Below are 15,007 nucleotides of genomic sequence, written 5' to 3'. Positions count from 1 at the left end.
ATACTGGGCTGCATATTTATATATAAAGATATCTTCTTAAGAACTTGGCTTTTCTGTCCTCAAAGAAGCTTGCCCTGACATACTGACAAAGTTGAAAAGGTTGGGAATGTCACAATGTTGCTTGCCTAGGTGAAATGGAAGACCCTAGCACTGGCAGAGATGCAGGGCTGTCTCCATAGAAGAACAGAGGAAAATGATAAGATGAAGTCAGAATTGGAGAAAGCTTTCCAAGAACTCACTTGGTAATTTTTTATCTTTTCCTATGTTCAGCTGATCTTTAATGTTCCACTAACACAGAACCAAAAGTTACAAACAAAATCATTCACTTCTGTTCTCCTGCACTCTTTTATCTAGGTTTCATAAATTCCAAAGTAAAATATAAAGGAAAATGGGCCCTGGCTGGAAATCTCTTCTGTTTTCTTTCCAATTGATATTAAGATTTCATTTCAGTAATGACGTTTTCCCCAGAACATTGCTAGTGTATGTTAAACTGAATCCAGTGCTTGAAAACTTTAAGTGTATATATACACCATAAGTTCCAGATTTTGTAGTCACTTCAGCAGCAAACAGAAGACAGAGTCCGGAAAAGAGTAAGCCCTACATGAACATACCACCTGCCAGTAATAAATATAAACATTGAGAATCATGGGAGGATTTCTGTAATCCTGTTGAAATCACTAAACACTGTTTTTGTTTTTTGCCATCTTAGGCTGAAGGAGGAGAAGATGAAGCTTCAGCAGAATTTGATTGTCCAGTTTTTGCTAAAACAAGGACAGGTGGAATTGGATGGTACTCGGATCCCAGAGTACAGTGATGCTGTTCTCATTGATAGGAGCGTTGTTGAGGAACTGAATCGAACTGTTGCGGTAATTTACATTATCTGGAGGAGATTTAAGCTTCCTAAACAAATGTATTGTCCTTCAGGGGCTCAGCTTTTTCTCCAGTCTGACATCTAGTTTCAATTCATTACAACACACCAGCAGGCTCAATTGTAATGTAGAAGCTGTTAAGCATTCTCTGTCTGTTCTCATGATGTAGAGATTGCAGTGCAGACTGCTTTCTTGATGTTTGATCAATACAGTTCAGGTCAATGAAATGGTGACAGGCTTTGGACACACCATCACTTACACATACATTGTAACTAGAAAATGCTAATATCATGGGCACCAGTCCAAAAATTCCCTTGAGGCAAACTTACAGCCATGTTAAGAAGCATTCAAATAGTGGCTCACATTAAATTTAAAAATTCATAGTTTCTTATGTAAGGTAAAATTGGTGATGATACTTAAAATAGTTTTCATACCCTCATGAAATGTTCTTTTTTAAGGCATTCTAGCTGTACAAAAATTGTCTTTTACTGCTATTGCACAAAGCCTTCAGTAACATATGCAAAATACCTTAAACAAAGCAAGCTTGTATTTTGTAGACCTAAAATGCCTTTCCATTCTTATGTAAGATAGATCGATGGGGTGAGAGGTCAGTTGTCATTTCCTTCATCTATTTCTATGATCTAAGGCTGTGACACAGAACATAAAAGAGAAAGAACTTCCTTAAAAGATAACCATCTGGAGCAAAGTCTGGAAAGAGGCTTGCAGTATAGCATGTTTAATTGACTAAAATTATGACTTTGGAAACTTGCCCATCTTGTTGCAAACAATTATTCCATAATCTGTTAAGTGTGTTAATTAAGATTGATCTATTTTTTTAGGCTCAAGGAGAAAAAAAAATTAATGCCATGGTAGAATTTAAGGACTTCTCCAAAGGGATAATACAGCTGGAATGGGAACACAAGAAAATGAAAATGCAGATACAAGATCTGAAAGAGAAGGCTCGGGATATTGTAATCCTACCTATTTCAAAAGATTGCCAGCTAGTGAGTTGCTTTTTCTGATTTATATTTCAACTGTAGAAAATTATGCTGCCTATACCTATAAGAAAGATAATTTCTATTTGTACCTCATAAATCTCTTATTACCAGAGAAACATGATTCCTAATAGGTCAACAATTCAGCTTTCAAAGGGAAGTCTTACTCATGAGATTGAGCAGTGATAAAATTCTTTGGGATGTTACAGTGTTAAATTAAGGCAAAATTAGTCCTAACTCAGTGTTTCAAAATTGGTCTTGAATAAGGAACCAGAATTTTGCAGCCACAAGGAACAGATCTCTTAAATCGAGCAGTCCTTTGTAAGTGGAAGTCTGAGGTGCCCCCACCTGGTATGGCACGGACATTTTTTAGCTTTGCTCTGCTCGGAGCCGGAGGTTCCTGGGGGAGCCTCAGCGGGTCCCACCCTCTCGCTGCCATTCGCTGGCCCAGCGGCAGAGCCGGGAGCCAGGAGGGGCGGCCGCCAGCATGTCAGCACCTACACAGCTTCCTACAAGCCCAGCTGGCAGGCAGCAGAAACAGGTAAAGGTTGTGGGACACGGCCAAGAATACCACTGGGAGAAGGAAGGTTGTAGGGAATGCCTGGGGGTATTGCAGTATGGGACGTTGAAAACTGTAGGGAAATCTTACAGTGATATGCTGATGATGTGGGTGGCATAAAGGTTTGGAGTAAGGGATGTTGAAGGATGGGTAGGCTGAAGATACAGCAGTGGGGACAGCTGTAAAGCACAGAGGAAAAGGAAAGTGTTGGACAGCAGGTAAGGATATTGCAATTCAACCAAAGGATTAGAAGAAAATTCAAAACATATGTTTTGCTTAATCTTCATTTGTATTGCTGCTCTACAAAATGCATGTTCTGAATCACAGCCACAGGACTTTCATAACTAACACAAATCACCAGAACAGCTTTCCAAAGAGGTGTTGTGACAGTGCATTGAAAAATTCTTGTGGCAAGTTTATCACCAGTGTTGCCATTAAGTGTATTCATTAAACTGATGTGCAGAGCTCTTGCCCTTCAGAGAGTTAAACTGCCCATAGTAAAGGCATTTACCAGCTTAATCAGAATATGAATGCCCTGAGGGAATTGACTTAGGTCACTTTTGGATTAGAAATATGGGGTTAGTGGGAAAGACAAGATAACAGATACCCCAACAAAAGGAATGGAAAGAAAGATGGCTTATGAAAATGTGTGTGAGCAAGGACTTAAGATCATTTGGAATGAGGGCTGTTAATGAAGCAGTGAGTGAAAGAAGTTTAATCCTGTAGGCAAGGAGCCCCTTCTGGGTCTTTCCTGTTTCTCCTCCTGTAACTAGAACAGTCCACAGGATTCTCCCTGTCACTTTGGTGGGATAGTACTCTGGAAGGATGAATCTACATCTACAGAAACCTGTCTACTGCCTGTTATAGATCCATAAAACATTATGGGGTTTACCATTTGTCATTTGACAAAGAGGTATTTTAGTAGCATTGTGCTCAAGGAAAAAATCAATAAATTCTGATATGTCAGTTACTATGCAGATAGAACAATAAAAGAAGTAAGAATGATTAGGAAGCCACTAGACAGAAAATAATAATTTTCCTCTGTAGCCTAAAGACAGACTGCCTCCAGCTATGTTAGCTTAGATTACAAGCAAAAGCATGCCTTAGGGTTTCTGACAGCCTCAGCATACTTGTTTGGCCCTTGTTTCCATTACAAATATATAATAGATAACATCCTTTTTAACAGCTGCACAGTCTAGGTACTCCCACAGCATCCAAGCATATCTTTACAAGGTCCATTTATGATCACTAGTAAGCTTTACCACTGCAGAATTCCAGTGTTTTGAGTTCCACATGGTACGATTTTCTTCATAGAAGGGTGGAATTGTTGTGAATGAACAGGCATAAGATCATTTCTTTCTGGTTTTATTTATTCAGTTCCTAACTGTGCATAACTATGACACCCACACTGCTCAGCAGCTAGCAGGGATGGAGCAGAGCCTCAGCGTCATGGATAAGGTAAATCCAAGGGAACCACCACATCTGAGAGACACATAGATATATAAATATAGATATATCATGTATTTGTCCATCTGGTTTTCAATAGTTTCCTCAGCTTGAGTTGTGCTGTCTACAGCAGCAGCTCTCTAGTGTTTGGAAGCACTCATCACACATGGATTGCTGCAGAGATGAAGCCTAGCTTCTTACTTCTTGCTGGAATTAAATACTTTCCTACGCTGAATGCAGATGTGCTAATCATTTCTTACACAGCACTGCCTATAAGTCATTTCTCCATTCCTAATGAAGCATTCTTTCCATCTTCAGTGTTTAATGTTTCTCTCCAGGAGCACCAGCCTATTCAAAGTATCCCTCCCCTTTGTATTCAAAATAGGAGACACAACAATCTGATCTGCAGGCTGCTTCATGTATTTCATCATTCAAATTATGACTGTCCTTTTTTTTTAAGTGATTTCACTGGATTTTTCTCCAAGTTGTGCTAATTGGCATCAGCTTCCTCTTCCTCTTCGAGCTTCAGAATTTATCTTGTCCCTTTACAGCCCATCCATCAGCTTCAGCAGCTTAGAGCATGTCCTTAACTCACCGATTCCATTGACTTCCTTTTCTCCCTTTGCCTTTCAAGTTTTATCTTTAATATCTTTCTTCCTGACATATACCTCTTTATTCCTTGGCTGCTCCTTAAATTAGAACTCCATAAACTGAGATACCATATGTGAAAGACACTTTCCAAAGTAAATCCTATCATGTGCTACTAGTCAATTCAACATACACTAGAGTTTATTAAGGTACAACACAGTGCTTAAAATTATAACTTTTTATAATTATAAATGTGTCTGAACAGTTTTTCTATGACCTCATATATTTGCTTTATTCATCTCAAAATGGACAGTTGCACAAGAAGAATGTGAAAAACCATCAGAAAAAAGTCAGAGAGCTGAAGAAGTGCATCTGTCTGAAAGAGCAGGAGAACTACGAGCTCAGCCTGCAGCTGAAGGAAATGCTGGTCTCTGTGTCAGAAAGGATGCACATCTTCGAGGCAGCTGGTGAGTCCAGTGAGGCACTTAAGGCACAGGCAAAGAACATTCAGAAAATAACTGCAAGGCTGGGCAGTGCTGTTCTCCACCATCAGCTGAGGGGCAGGGAATGCCTCTTTGTTACTGTAGGTGCACAGTGAGCAGAGTCCTTCCTGCCAACACCTACCATGGTTACTGAAGAGTTACCTGGAGACTCTTGTGGCTCTTGTAACCAAAGCTAGCTGAATTCCTGGAAATGTTCAAGTCAAAATGTTACAGTCATTAATGATTTCATTAGGCAAATTATTTCATTTTTTTCTGAGAGCTGTTCAATGGGCTTCTTTCCACGCTTCCAAGAGAACAGAGGAAGTAATGTAGAGCTAAGAATAGTATTCACTATTAGGAAAACTTACAGAGATCTTTCCACTAGTGGAAAACAGTTACAGATTTTCAAGACAGTGGGTACTTGCTAGAAGCTGAAGAAAGCATGTCCAGTGCCTTTTTGAAATATTTTGCTTTATTCAGTACTATAAGGCTTTTAAGCCCAACTGTGAGCCTTTTTTCAAAATGCTTGCCTATTTTATACAGAAATTGGAATAACCCCTGGACAGGTCCCATAGAGACCACACATCCCCTATGAGCACATGCTAACACTAACACTTTGTTTTCTGCAGACACATGGGATATTTCTGAGAAGACCACAAGGCAGCGTTACCGAGAGATTGTGAAGCAGAAATATCTACGGAACCTTATAAAGGAACAGGAAAAACAGCTTGCACTTCTTCAGTCAAAACTTGAAAGTTGGAATCCAGGAACACTCCATATTGTTTAAAAATCAGAGGTGAATAACAGATGAATAATACCATGGTCTTATCTAAGGGAAAAGAATTTTGATAGCTTATGCTTCTCCCTGAACTTTTCTTTCCACAAATTGTTTCTTCCGTAATTCCTTTAAATAACTTCCATCTAAAAGATGCACAGGTGTCTGATTTGTATTTTTTACACCTGGTCTTAACCTCATTATATTTCAGTTGATGAGATTTATTTCTACTGGTTTTATTATATAAACCATATAGCTCATTATAGAAAAGAACCATGTGTGCAAGCTGGCCCCATCCCAAAGGCAGCTGTGCCTTATTGTGGGATAATCACCCACAACCAGCAGGAACTGTGGCTGCTGCCACGGGCAGAATCACAGGAAAACCAGGTTTGGAAGCATCTGGCCTCCTGAAATAGTTGCTGGTATCTCCCACCCTTCTACACTGAGGTCCAGAGTATTTTCCTGCCAGCTCAGAAAAATAAAGGACCTGTGATAAAGTTACCTACTGCTGGAGCCCAATCTCAGGCATTGTCCCTGCTTTTTATTTCCCTGCTCCATGGTGTGGTCAATCCTTCTCCTTTCATAAAGTCACATGACATCTTAACCCATTTCATTGTGAGAGCAACAAATAGCTTTGATGCCTTAGCTTAAAATTCTACTATGTCAGTTGTGATCCTGTACATCTGGTTTTTCGCTTTGCCATCTCTACCTGGGATTTGTAAGGATTCTAATTACATCTCACTACAAGACCTTTTGTCTTCTGCTGAAAAAGAAGCAGCATCATTCCAACTTCAGGGAAGAGAACTGGCCCCTGCACCAGGCACCATCATCTTTTTGCACATGCCTAAAATGGTAGAGAAATAGTATTTTAATACTCAAAATGTGATTTGCAATAAAGGCTATTCTGCATTAATTCTTTCTGGACAGCAAGAGTCAGTATTCTTAAGAGCAAATTGTAGGTACAGGCCGAAGTCTAATGAGCCTTACCAATGGTTAAAAGGCTCTGTATGATCTTTGATTTTCTTTCTCTTGAGCTGTCTAGGAAATTACTCCCTTATTAAGGTAACAGGATATAGCACCTGCAAACAAAAAAGGCAGGGTATAACCAATAAGAAAACAAGATTCCTAGCAGGGAGAGTTGTATAGTCATTAAGATTTATGTATTGCTACACTTGAGAAGCAGTGATTTTAGGGAAAATAAAAAACAAAAGGTACCATGATGAAAAAATAAGCAATTTCAAGTTAAATAAAAACAACTTTCAAAAAAGGCATTTGTTGGAGAATAAATGGAATTGTAAAGATTTATTCAGCTTTACGATGCTGTATTTGAAGCAATCCCATTAAACAAGGCCTTGTTTTTCTTATTTATTTGAAGAGAGGAAACACCTTGGCTCTAGATGTAGTAGAATAGAAAGCTGGTTTCAATTTTCTTGCCTTCCCTTCTATTACCTCAGGCTGTGGCAGAATGCTTATGAGACAGCAGCTCTGCAGAGACTGTCTGGACCAGAACCTGAAAGCAACTGCATTATGACACATTTTCCTCAGTAGGAGTTAAAGCTAGTGAAAACATCTTATCTCAGCTCTGGAATATTACCATCATGAAAATCAGTTATCTTCACTTAACTCACAAAATGCTGTCATTAGCACCAGGAAGACATGTAAAATGGGTATATCTGTAAACAAACTGCACTCTTCCCCAGCTGAACATCAACAGAATTGACAATTTGAGTTATTTCAATACAAGTAACCATGCAGAGACTAATAAAAAAAATGACTTCTTTCTACCTGTTAAACTATGACTTTATTAAATAAAAATTCACTGACCAAGTCATTAAGCCAGATTCTCCAAAACATCACCAGTTTGATTTTTTTCCATTAAGTAATGCCTTTTACAGTGCCTACTGTATGTATGCACACAGCTTTACATGTGTCTCTGGAGAAAACCTCCTAACCTCAAAGCATAAAGTCCATTGTCTGACCAACACTTCTGACACAATCAGAATTTATTTAGTCTTTTCTGCTTTTGTGTCTGTGCAAAGAAAGCTCTGCAGCTGTAGATTATGCATCTACAAAATCTTCTTCTGTTCTGCTGTAGTGCAGTAACTGGTCTTCTAACCCAAAGGTGTCGATGAGCTGAGTGAGACTCACTTTCGTGCCATCTGCAGAAAAGGCCGACTGCAGCTCATACAGCATCAGCTGGGTGCTGCTCCTCCACTTCACTATCAAAGCCTGCAGCTCACACAGGTTGTTCTGAAATTGGGACAGACAAAAAAGAGTCATCATCTGCTGACAGCAGATATTCTTATAAAATGCCTTCACCTGAGACAATACACACGCAGCACAGTAAAACACCAGTGAGTATTGCCTCACCTTCGATCTGTACATTTTCACCATTTTGAGCCTACGCAGCAGCTCTTCCTTCTCCTGCACTTGTTTCTCCAGCTTTACTTTCTCTTCAAGGGACTCTTGCTGACCAACATCAACTTCCAGCACATCTGAATTCTCTGCTGATCCACAGGGATCACTCTCCTGTGAGGGACTTTTGAAACATGTATGTCCAGTGCCATTTCCTTCCAGGCTTTCAGAACCATCCTGTAACCTGGAACAGTCTGCCCTTGTCTCTGGCAAGCACTCAGTGGCAGCACCGGCAGTGTCTTTTTCTTCTGTGTCTATTTTGAGCCGCTTTGCCACTGTAAAATTGGCATTAAATGAACGTCTTGTTTTCCTTAATCGTTCCCTCAGAGCTGCACTCATTTGCTAAAAAACAAAATAAATAAACCCAGAAAACCCAGGTGGTCAGAATATTCTTAAATTTTCATCAAATCTCAAATAACTGTTTAGCAATCATTATTATTTACATAGAATGTGTAATACGTTTAACTATCATTGTAAAGCCAGACTTCCTAATTCTCTGTACAGCCTTCCAAAACTTGAACAAAGTCAACTTCTTCCTTTCACATCTATTTGCACACACAGCTGCAAGATATGGAAAGGTGTGGCTCCACATTTTCTTGGACAAAATCCTGTATTCTAGTGAGGTAAACTTACTCATCTAGTGTTTGTGTAAAAGAAATATAGAATAAAATTAGCCAAGTTGAAATATGCTATCAATTTCCCCTCTAGTTTAATGGAGATAAGGGTTTAATGCAGATATGTTCTGTATTCTAGAACATATTAGAAATACCTGTATAGTTTTGACCTGTTCATGCTTCCAGAGACTTCACAACCATCTGAAAAGATTTTTTTGTTCTTCAAAATAACTATTTTTTATCATCTGTGTCTAACATTTTTATTTATAGAAATGCACTAAAATACAGGAGTGAGGGATTAGTTACGGAATACTTTCAAACCAGGCCTGTCCTGCATAGATCTGGGTGCTGAGTGTGACAGTATCACCATTTCAGACCCCAGGATAAGACCAAAGCAGAGCTCAGCACTATGGAGAAGACACAAACTGAAAGCATTGTACTTTGTTCCACTCAGGCAGAAGTCACAGAAACTCATCCTGCATGCACAGCAACCCAGAAAATTGGGATTTGAGAAAACTGAAGATGACAGGTTAAAAGAAAGAAGCAAAAAAATCCATCACACACCCTATATAATATTTAAATTTATTAGTAAGACATTGGGTTATGTTGCTCCATCACTTTGTATTCACAGCAAACATCTGCATTTTCACAGCAAAGTACCCCAGGCACCTTCCTTACCTGCACAGCCTCCTAGCTACAGGTAGAAGGTGCCTGTCTCTAGCCCTCCAGCAAGCAGCATCTCGGTGACTTCTGACTCCTGCATGATTTCACAAGCATTCCTGTTACTGTGAACAATCATATTATTGGAAAAGTAGGAAGTTTTCATACCTGTTTCCCTGAACTGGTCCCCTGTGCAGGTGGTGCCCCAGAATCCTTTGGAGTACTGCACAAAGATGGCAATTTATCCAGCACTGACTCTTCCATCTCGAGATGAATAGCTGTCTCTGTTAATGACAGAATGAATTATGGTGTCATTGTCACCTGATTATAATGAGCCCTTGGCTGCAGAAATGAGTAAAAAGCTCTAATATTAAATTCTAAGGCTTATTTTCTAACTGGTATGTTCAAAAAGGACACCTGCATAAGTTACACAACTGTTTCATGTGCTAAGTAGCATCTTGCTTTGTGATCAGCTTTTCTTTACCTGCCATAACTAACTGCCATGAAATCCTTTACTATCCATTTAATATATTATTTTTTCCCCTCACTCCTAAAGCTCTGTGGAGCCAGGAAGGTTTTTGTTGCCCACAAAAATAAACAATTAATCTTTTCTATAGAACAATATAATTGGGTTTCCAGGTCTCTGAAAACAATCCAGTCTCATTTGAGCCTTCTGGGGGTGCTGCTTAAAAAAGTAATTACTCACACAGGTGGAAGTTTTGATTAACAGGAAACATCCCAAGCTCACTCAGAAAGGCACCTTAATTAAAATGGTTAAGTCACACCTCCCAGCATGAACCAGCTTCAAATCAATTTGGCAATGTTTAATTTCATTTAGCAATTGTGAACCACCTACTAATGACCAGAATGCAGCTGGAAAGTCAACAGCTATACCTCCACTCACCTGCAAATTGCAATTACACGCTTTGAGACAGAAGCCTCTCAAGAATAAAATCCTGAAAACCAAAACTAGGCAACAGAGGGCTGGCACAAGGGGCTGCCTCTTCACAGGTGAAAACTGCCAAAGCTTCAGTATGCCAAAGCCTTAATAGCCCAGCAACCCTGGTCTTCCTGCCTTGATACCAAAGGATGGAGGTCCTCATTTATCTTAGAAGTCAACATTCCTTCCCAGCTGTTCAAAATTGAACATATGGTACTCCATTAAAAAAACCCAGACCTTAGTAAGGAGTCTAGTTAATTGGGTATTTTAGCAATCTATCAATTAAACAGGAAGCCCACAGCATCCATTAAATATAATCAAAGTTTAATACCATTATTTCTTTTTGTAAGGAAGAGCCTAGAAAAAGCAACATCATTCTTATCCATACTGTATATGACAAATATGTTGTGAGTCTTTCCAAGGAGCAAAATAATTTTAAGCCTAAGAGATAGCTTTAAAACCCCCAAACAATCCCACGATTCTCTGCCTTTACTTTCTAATGCAAATTCGTCTTTAAATGACCATAACTAATACTTTTTCCGCTGGTTTACTAATACTGTTACTTGGCAGCATATTCACACAGATCTCCTGCACTCTTAAAATCCTTTTCCTGTATCTTTGGCTAAGAATCCTTGGCATTCTCAACCAGTAACGCTGTTCATCACACAAAAAATTCTGTCCAGCAAGTAAAGAAATTTTGAGTTAGAAGGGGAAAACACAATTTTGCTTTTCAATACTTACTTGACTTTTGCACTTTGGGTACGTCTGTAACTGTCCTCTGTTTTCCTGCTAATAGTTACGTTATATAAAGGCACTCACTCCTTTTACTGTCTCAACAACAAAAGGCTCTATTAACACAATACAATTAACACTCAAGCTTTTGCCCTGCTAGTTTTCCACCCGCAGAGAAGCAAGATGAACCCTGGGGAATCCATAAGCACGGCCACAGACCTGTGGAGCTCGTTCTGAGGTGCTATACCCCAAAAACACAGCCACAGCACCGACCCGCAGGGCTGGGGAGCGAAGGGAGGCCCCTGGGGGAGCACAAACCCCAAAGGACCGGGGAGAAAGGGGAAAGAACGCGGCGGAACCGCCCTTCCGTCCCCCGCTCCCCTCAGCGCTTCAACCTCCCGCGGCCGGGCCGGGGCGGCCCCGCGCCTGCGCACTGCGCGTGTCCGGGCGGCGCCGGCTGTTCGCGCCTGCGCGCGGCGGGAGGCGCTGTGGGGCTGAGGGGCGGGCGCGGAGCCTGAGGGAGATCGTGGTTCCTCTCCCGGTCCCGGTCCTGATGCCGATCCCGCGAGTGGGAAACGCGGAGCATCCCCTGGGCCTCGTAGACTTTCCTTTTTCATCTGGGCATGCCAGGGGGTGCTATCTCTTAGGTCAGCGTGGGCCCGCCATTCATGGCTGGGGTTTGGGCCGAGGTCAGGTGTCACCTCACAGAATCATTTAGGCTGAAAAGTTAAGATCATCGAATCCAGCCTATAACCCAGGTCTACGATGTCAACTAGACCATGACACCAGGTGCCATGTTCAGTCTTAAATGCTTTCTGGGGTGGACCAGGACCTCCCTGGGCAGTCTGTTCAAATTCCACTCACCATTTCTGTGAAAAAATTTCTCCTAGTGAGCAACTTAAACATTCTCTGGCCTAGCTGAAGATGATAAGACAATGTCCCTGCATGTGTCCCTGTGCCAGGGAGAGGGGTTCTGCCTCCCCATGGATAGCACAGTAGGCCTTTTTTCACAGCTAAGAGAACCACAGCTCTCCATCTCAAGCTGCAAAAGCCTTTATCCCAGGAACTCTCCACACATAAGGGGAAAAAGTGTAACTGAGGGACTCACTGGGAGATGTGTGACCTGAGCAGCACTGTCATGGTTGTGGGAAATAAGAGAAAATTAAGAAATTTGACTGGAGAAACAGGGAGATTGTGACCGTGAGAAGGAGCAATCCCAGCTGTGGCTGCACAGTGCCGTTCAGGATTAGAGAGCTCCCTAACACTCTAAGTCAATAGTAATCTTTCTGTCTCCATCAGCTGCACACCTGGCTTCCCCATGTGCATTTCCTCAAAACTGATTTGTACAAAATGTTTCTCAGCTGTAGCTGTCAGGACTGACAGGATGAGCTGAGGAAGCCACAGCAACGACAGCTGCCAGCCCTTAGGGGTCGTGTCCCAGCGGTTCCTCCGCACTGCCCACAGCCGAACGGCCCCGAGCTGTGCCTCGATGCCTCACGCAGCCGTGCTGAGAGCTGCACGTGGGGTGCAGGCACCCACATGCCTGGATCGTGCCCTTGGCTTGTGTGTCAGGGCTGCATTGATTTCCTGCCTGGTTCCTCCTCTCTGCTACAGGTGAGGACACTATTGTCTCTTCACCTTGTGTAACTCCTATCTCTGTTGAGACCAGAGAGAGTCTGGAGCTGAGGTGAGTAAGCATTGAGTGTTGTAGGTGTGATAACACGTTAGCAGTTGCTGAGGTTTTGACCATGAGTTTTCATAGATTTGCACACTTCAAAGAGGATTTGACAGGGATAATAGCAACCTTTTACTTTCCTACAGTAAAAGGTATCAAAGCATTCAAAGGCCATCTACAACAAGCTGTTTTGGGAAATGTGAGAACTTGAGGCCTTAAGGTTACACCTTGTATAAGATTTTATCCGTGAGTGAAATTGATTTAGAAATAATATTTTCAGTAGCAAGTGTGGGAATTTACCTTATGTGGTGTTGTACTATATTTTGTAACCATCTACCAAAATTCCCCATTGAACAATACCCCAAGTGTTGAGGCAGTTTGGAAGCATTTTTTAAATCTGCCTCTTTTCTGGGTTTTGAGTTTAGTTTTTTAAACCTTTAATTTAATATAATAAATATTTTAAATTTTTAATATGTTAAAAATGGACTCCTGAGCACAACAGCAAAAGTGCTAATAGAACTTCTGCTGCAAATTTATCAAGAAGGCTGGATCTCAGATACTCTGGAGCTTTGTGGTGGCATGTCTCCAAGCTCACAGGGTATTTCCTTCAATCTCAAGGATGGTCCCTACTTTAAATTACTCATGCTCTGTTGTACAGACATGCTAACAGATGAGTTGCACAAGAAAAACAGCAAGTTTGAGATTTTAGATCATTTGCCAGGTGAGATTGCAGTAAGATTTTACAGGAACATAACACATGAAGAAGTCATCCTGTGCATTATCATTGCCCTTAATGAGAGCAACGCCCGAATGCCCCACCCCAGTGAGATGACAGATTGTTTGGGACTGGAATCCAGAGCAATGGTGCCACATGGGTGTGTGAGTTCAGTGTGCTACATCTAGAGTAGAGGAAAGGAAATATTGTCATCAGTATTCACTGATGGGCAGTGACTCTAGGAAAAGGTCTTGTTCAGGTTGGTAGTGTTTAGTTGGGTTTACTCCATTTACCTCTGAATTTACCTGAGTTTACACAGTACTGCACAAACATGGCTCACCCAACACTTGGCTGGAAGCCCCTGACAGAGCTGGGAACTGGAGTGCCACCAGGCACTATCCAGTATTTCTATTGCAGAAACACAGTAGTGATGGATATTATGTTTTCTTCAATTGGCAAACCAGAGTTAGACTGAAACCTTTCTCTCAAAAACTGCTCATCTGTTTCCCTTGAGGAAAACAGATTATCCATGTGTCATTGATTCTGGCATGTTTATGGCACTCTGCAGAGTGTTTCTCATGCTGTTCAGCTAAGATCACCAGTATGTGCACACAGTAGAACATTCATTGCAATACAGTCTTTATTAAGCACTGTAATGCTATTGTTTGATTTCTTTGATTCCTCTTGTGACAGAATAGTTTGGGGTAAGCGAAATAATTGAAAAAAATGTAGGAAATTGTGCACTGGGCAATAAAATTATTGATCTCTATTTGCTGAACATACCACTTCCCTTCAGAGAAATTAGTTTCCCCAGGGAATCAAAAGGAAAATGTGCTCCTTGGTTTTATTTCCTTTGGTATTTCTGTGTTGACATTTTAGAGATCAGATTATTTTTTCTTCCAAGTGTACACCAGTTTGGCTGCATAGGTAAAGATATTACCTGTGTACCCTCAGAATTACCCTGTGGTAGCAGGAGAGCACTGGGGCTGACATATCAGCGTTCTCAGGACAATGACATGTTTTAATTCCCCTGAGGGCATCATCTGTAGTAGCAAAGGCAAAATGGAAGGTAATAGTAAAGGATACTGGCTTTGAGTTTAGAAACTCCAGTTTGTGCTTCATGGGTCCTTCTCTTCCAGGGTGTCAGGAGCATTGCAGCACTTCCATTTGACTGTTTGCTGGGCACAACAACCAGGCCTTTTCCCCCTAAACATTGCCACTGAGTATCTGGGATGTTGGTGAACATGTCTTAAGGCACATATGTGTTACCCCTTCTCTCATTTTCTGAAATCTGTTGATCTTGTTTAAAGCCAAGTGATGTATCCTGATGCACGAGGTACACTGTGCACTGTCTGCATATTCTCTCTTGCCTGGGGCAGGAGGGTGGGGTGCTTTCATGTGCCTAACCACTAACTGCTGCAGAAAGTTTTAAAACCCTACCCACTTCTGCATCAGCCTAGGGCTGTGGTTTTGCTGGCTGCAATTCACATCTCTGAAAGATGTTCTGACTTGCTTATAGCCATGTAAATATACCAAGGGAAG

General features: G+C 41.2%; 2 protein-coding genes across 7 annotated transcripts in view; one reads left to right on the top strand and one right to left on the bottom strand.

Moving 5' to 3' along the window:
- CFAP43 (cilia and flagella associated protein 43) overlaps positions 1 to 7,305 on the top strand; it is a 43,885-nt gene extending 36,580 nt beyond the window's left edge. For 3 of the 4 annotated variants that reach the window (XM_026799677.2, XM_026799675.2, XM_026799678.2), the window contains 6 exons: positions 130 to 242; positions 710 to 866; positions 1,709 to 1,873; positions 3,801 to 3,881; positions 4,771 to 4,924; positions 5,569 to 7,007. In XM_026799677.2, coding sequence (XP_026655478.2) covers positions 130 to 242; positions 710 to 866; positions 1,709 to 1,873; positions 3,801 to 3,881; positions 4,771 to 4,924; positions 5,569 to 5,726 — 828 coding nt within the window. In that variant the 3' untranslated portion in view covers positions 5,727 to 7,007. Of the gene's footprint in view, positions 1 to 129; positions 243 to 709; positions 867 to 1,708; positions 1,874 to 3,800; positions 3,882 to 4,770; positions 4,925 to 5,568; positions 7,008 to 7,168 lie in introns of those variants that run through there. The other variant, XM_026799676.2, reaches the window with a different exon arrangement.
- A 467-nt stretch (positions 7,306 to 7,772) lies between these two features.
- SFR1 (SWI5 dependent homologous recombination repair protein 1) lies at positions 7,773 to 11,496 on the bottom strand. 3 transcript variants are annotated; one of them, XM_005481118.4, is made up of 4 exons: positions 11,085 to 11,496; positions 9,572 to 9,687; positions 8,085 to 8,471; positions 7,773 to 7,964 (listed from the first exon to the last, which is right to left on the bottom strand). In XM_005481118.4, the coding sequence occupies exons 2-4, from the start codon at positions 9,665 to 9,667 to the stop codon at positions 7,773 to 7,775; spliced, it is 675 nt and encodes a 224-aa protein (XP_005481175.2). In that variant the 5' UTR covers positions 9,668 to 9,687; positions 11,085 to 11,496. The 3 variants fall into 3 exon arrangements, with proteins under 3 accessions (XP_005481175.2, XP_074401281.1, XP_074401282.1); XM_074545180.1 differs by having other exon boundaries at positions 7,773 to 8,471; XM_074545181.1 differs by having other exon boundaries at positions 7,773 to 8,471; positions 11,295 to 11,496.
- Between the last annotated feature and the right edge of the window lie 3,511 nt (positions 11,497 to 15,007).

The sequence above is a fragment of the Zonotrichia albicollis genome, chromosome 7, assembly GCF_047830755.1.
Source record: "Zonotrichia albicollis isolate bZonAlb1 chromosome 7, bZonAlb1.hap1, whole genome shotgun sequence".
Lineage (NCBI taxonomy): Eukaryota > Metazoa > Chordata > Aves > Passeriformes > Passerellidae > Zonotrichia > Zonotrichia albicollis.
The sequence above is the reverse complement of the archived record's forward strand: the minus strand, read 5'-3'. Positions and strand labels throughout refer to the sequence as shown.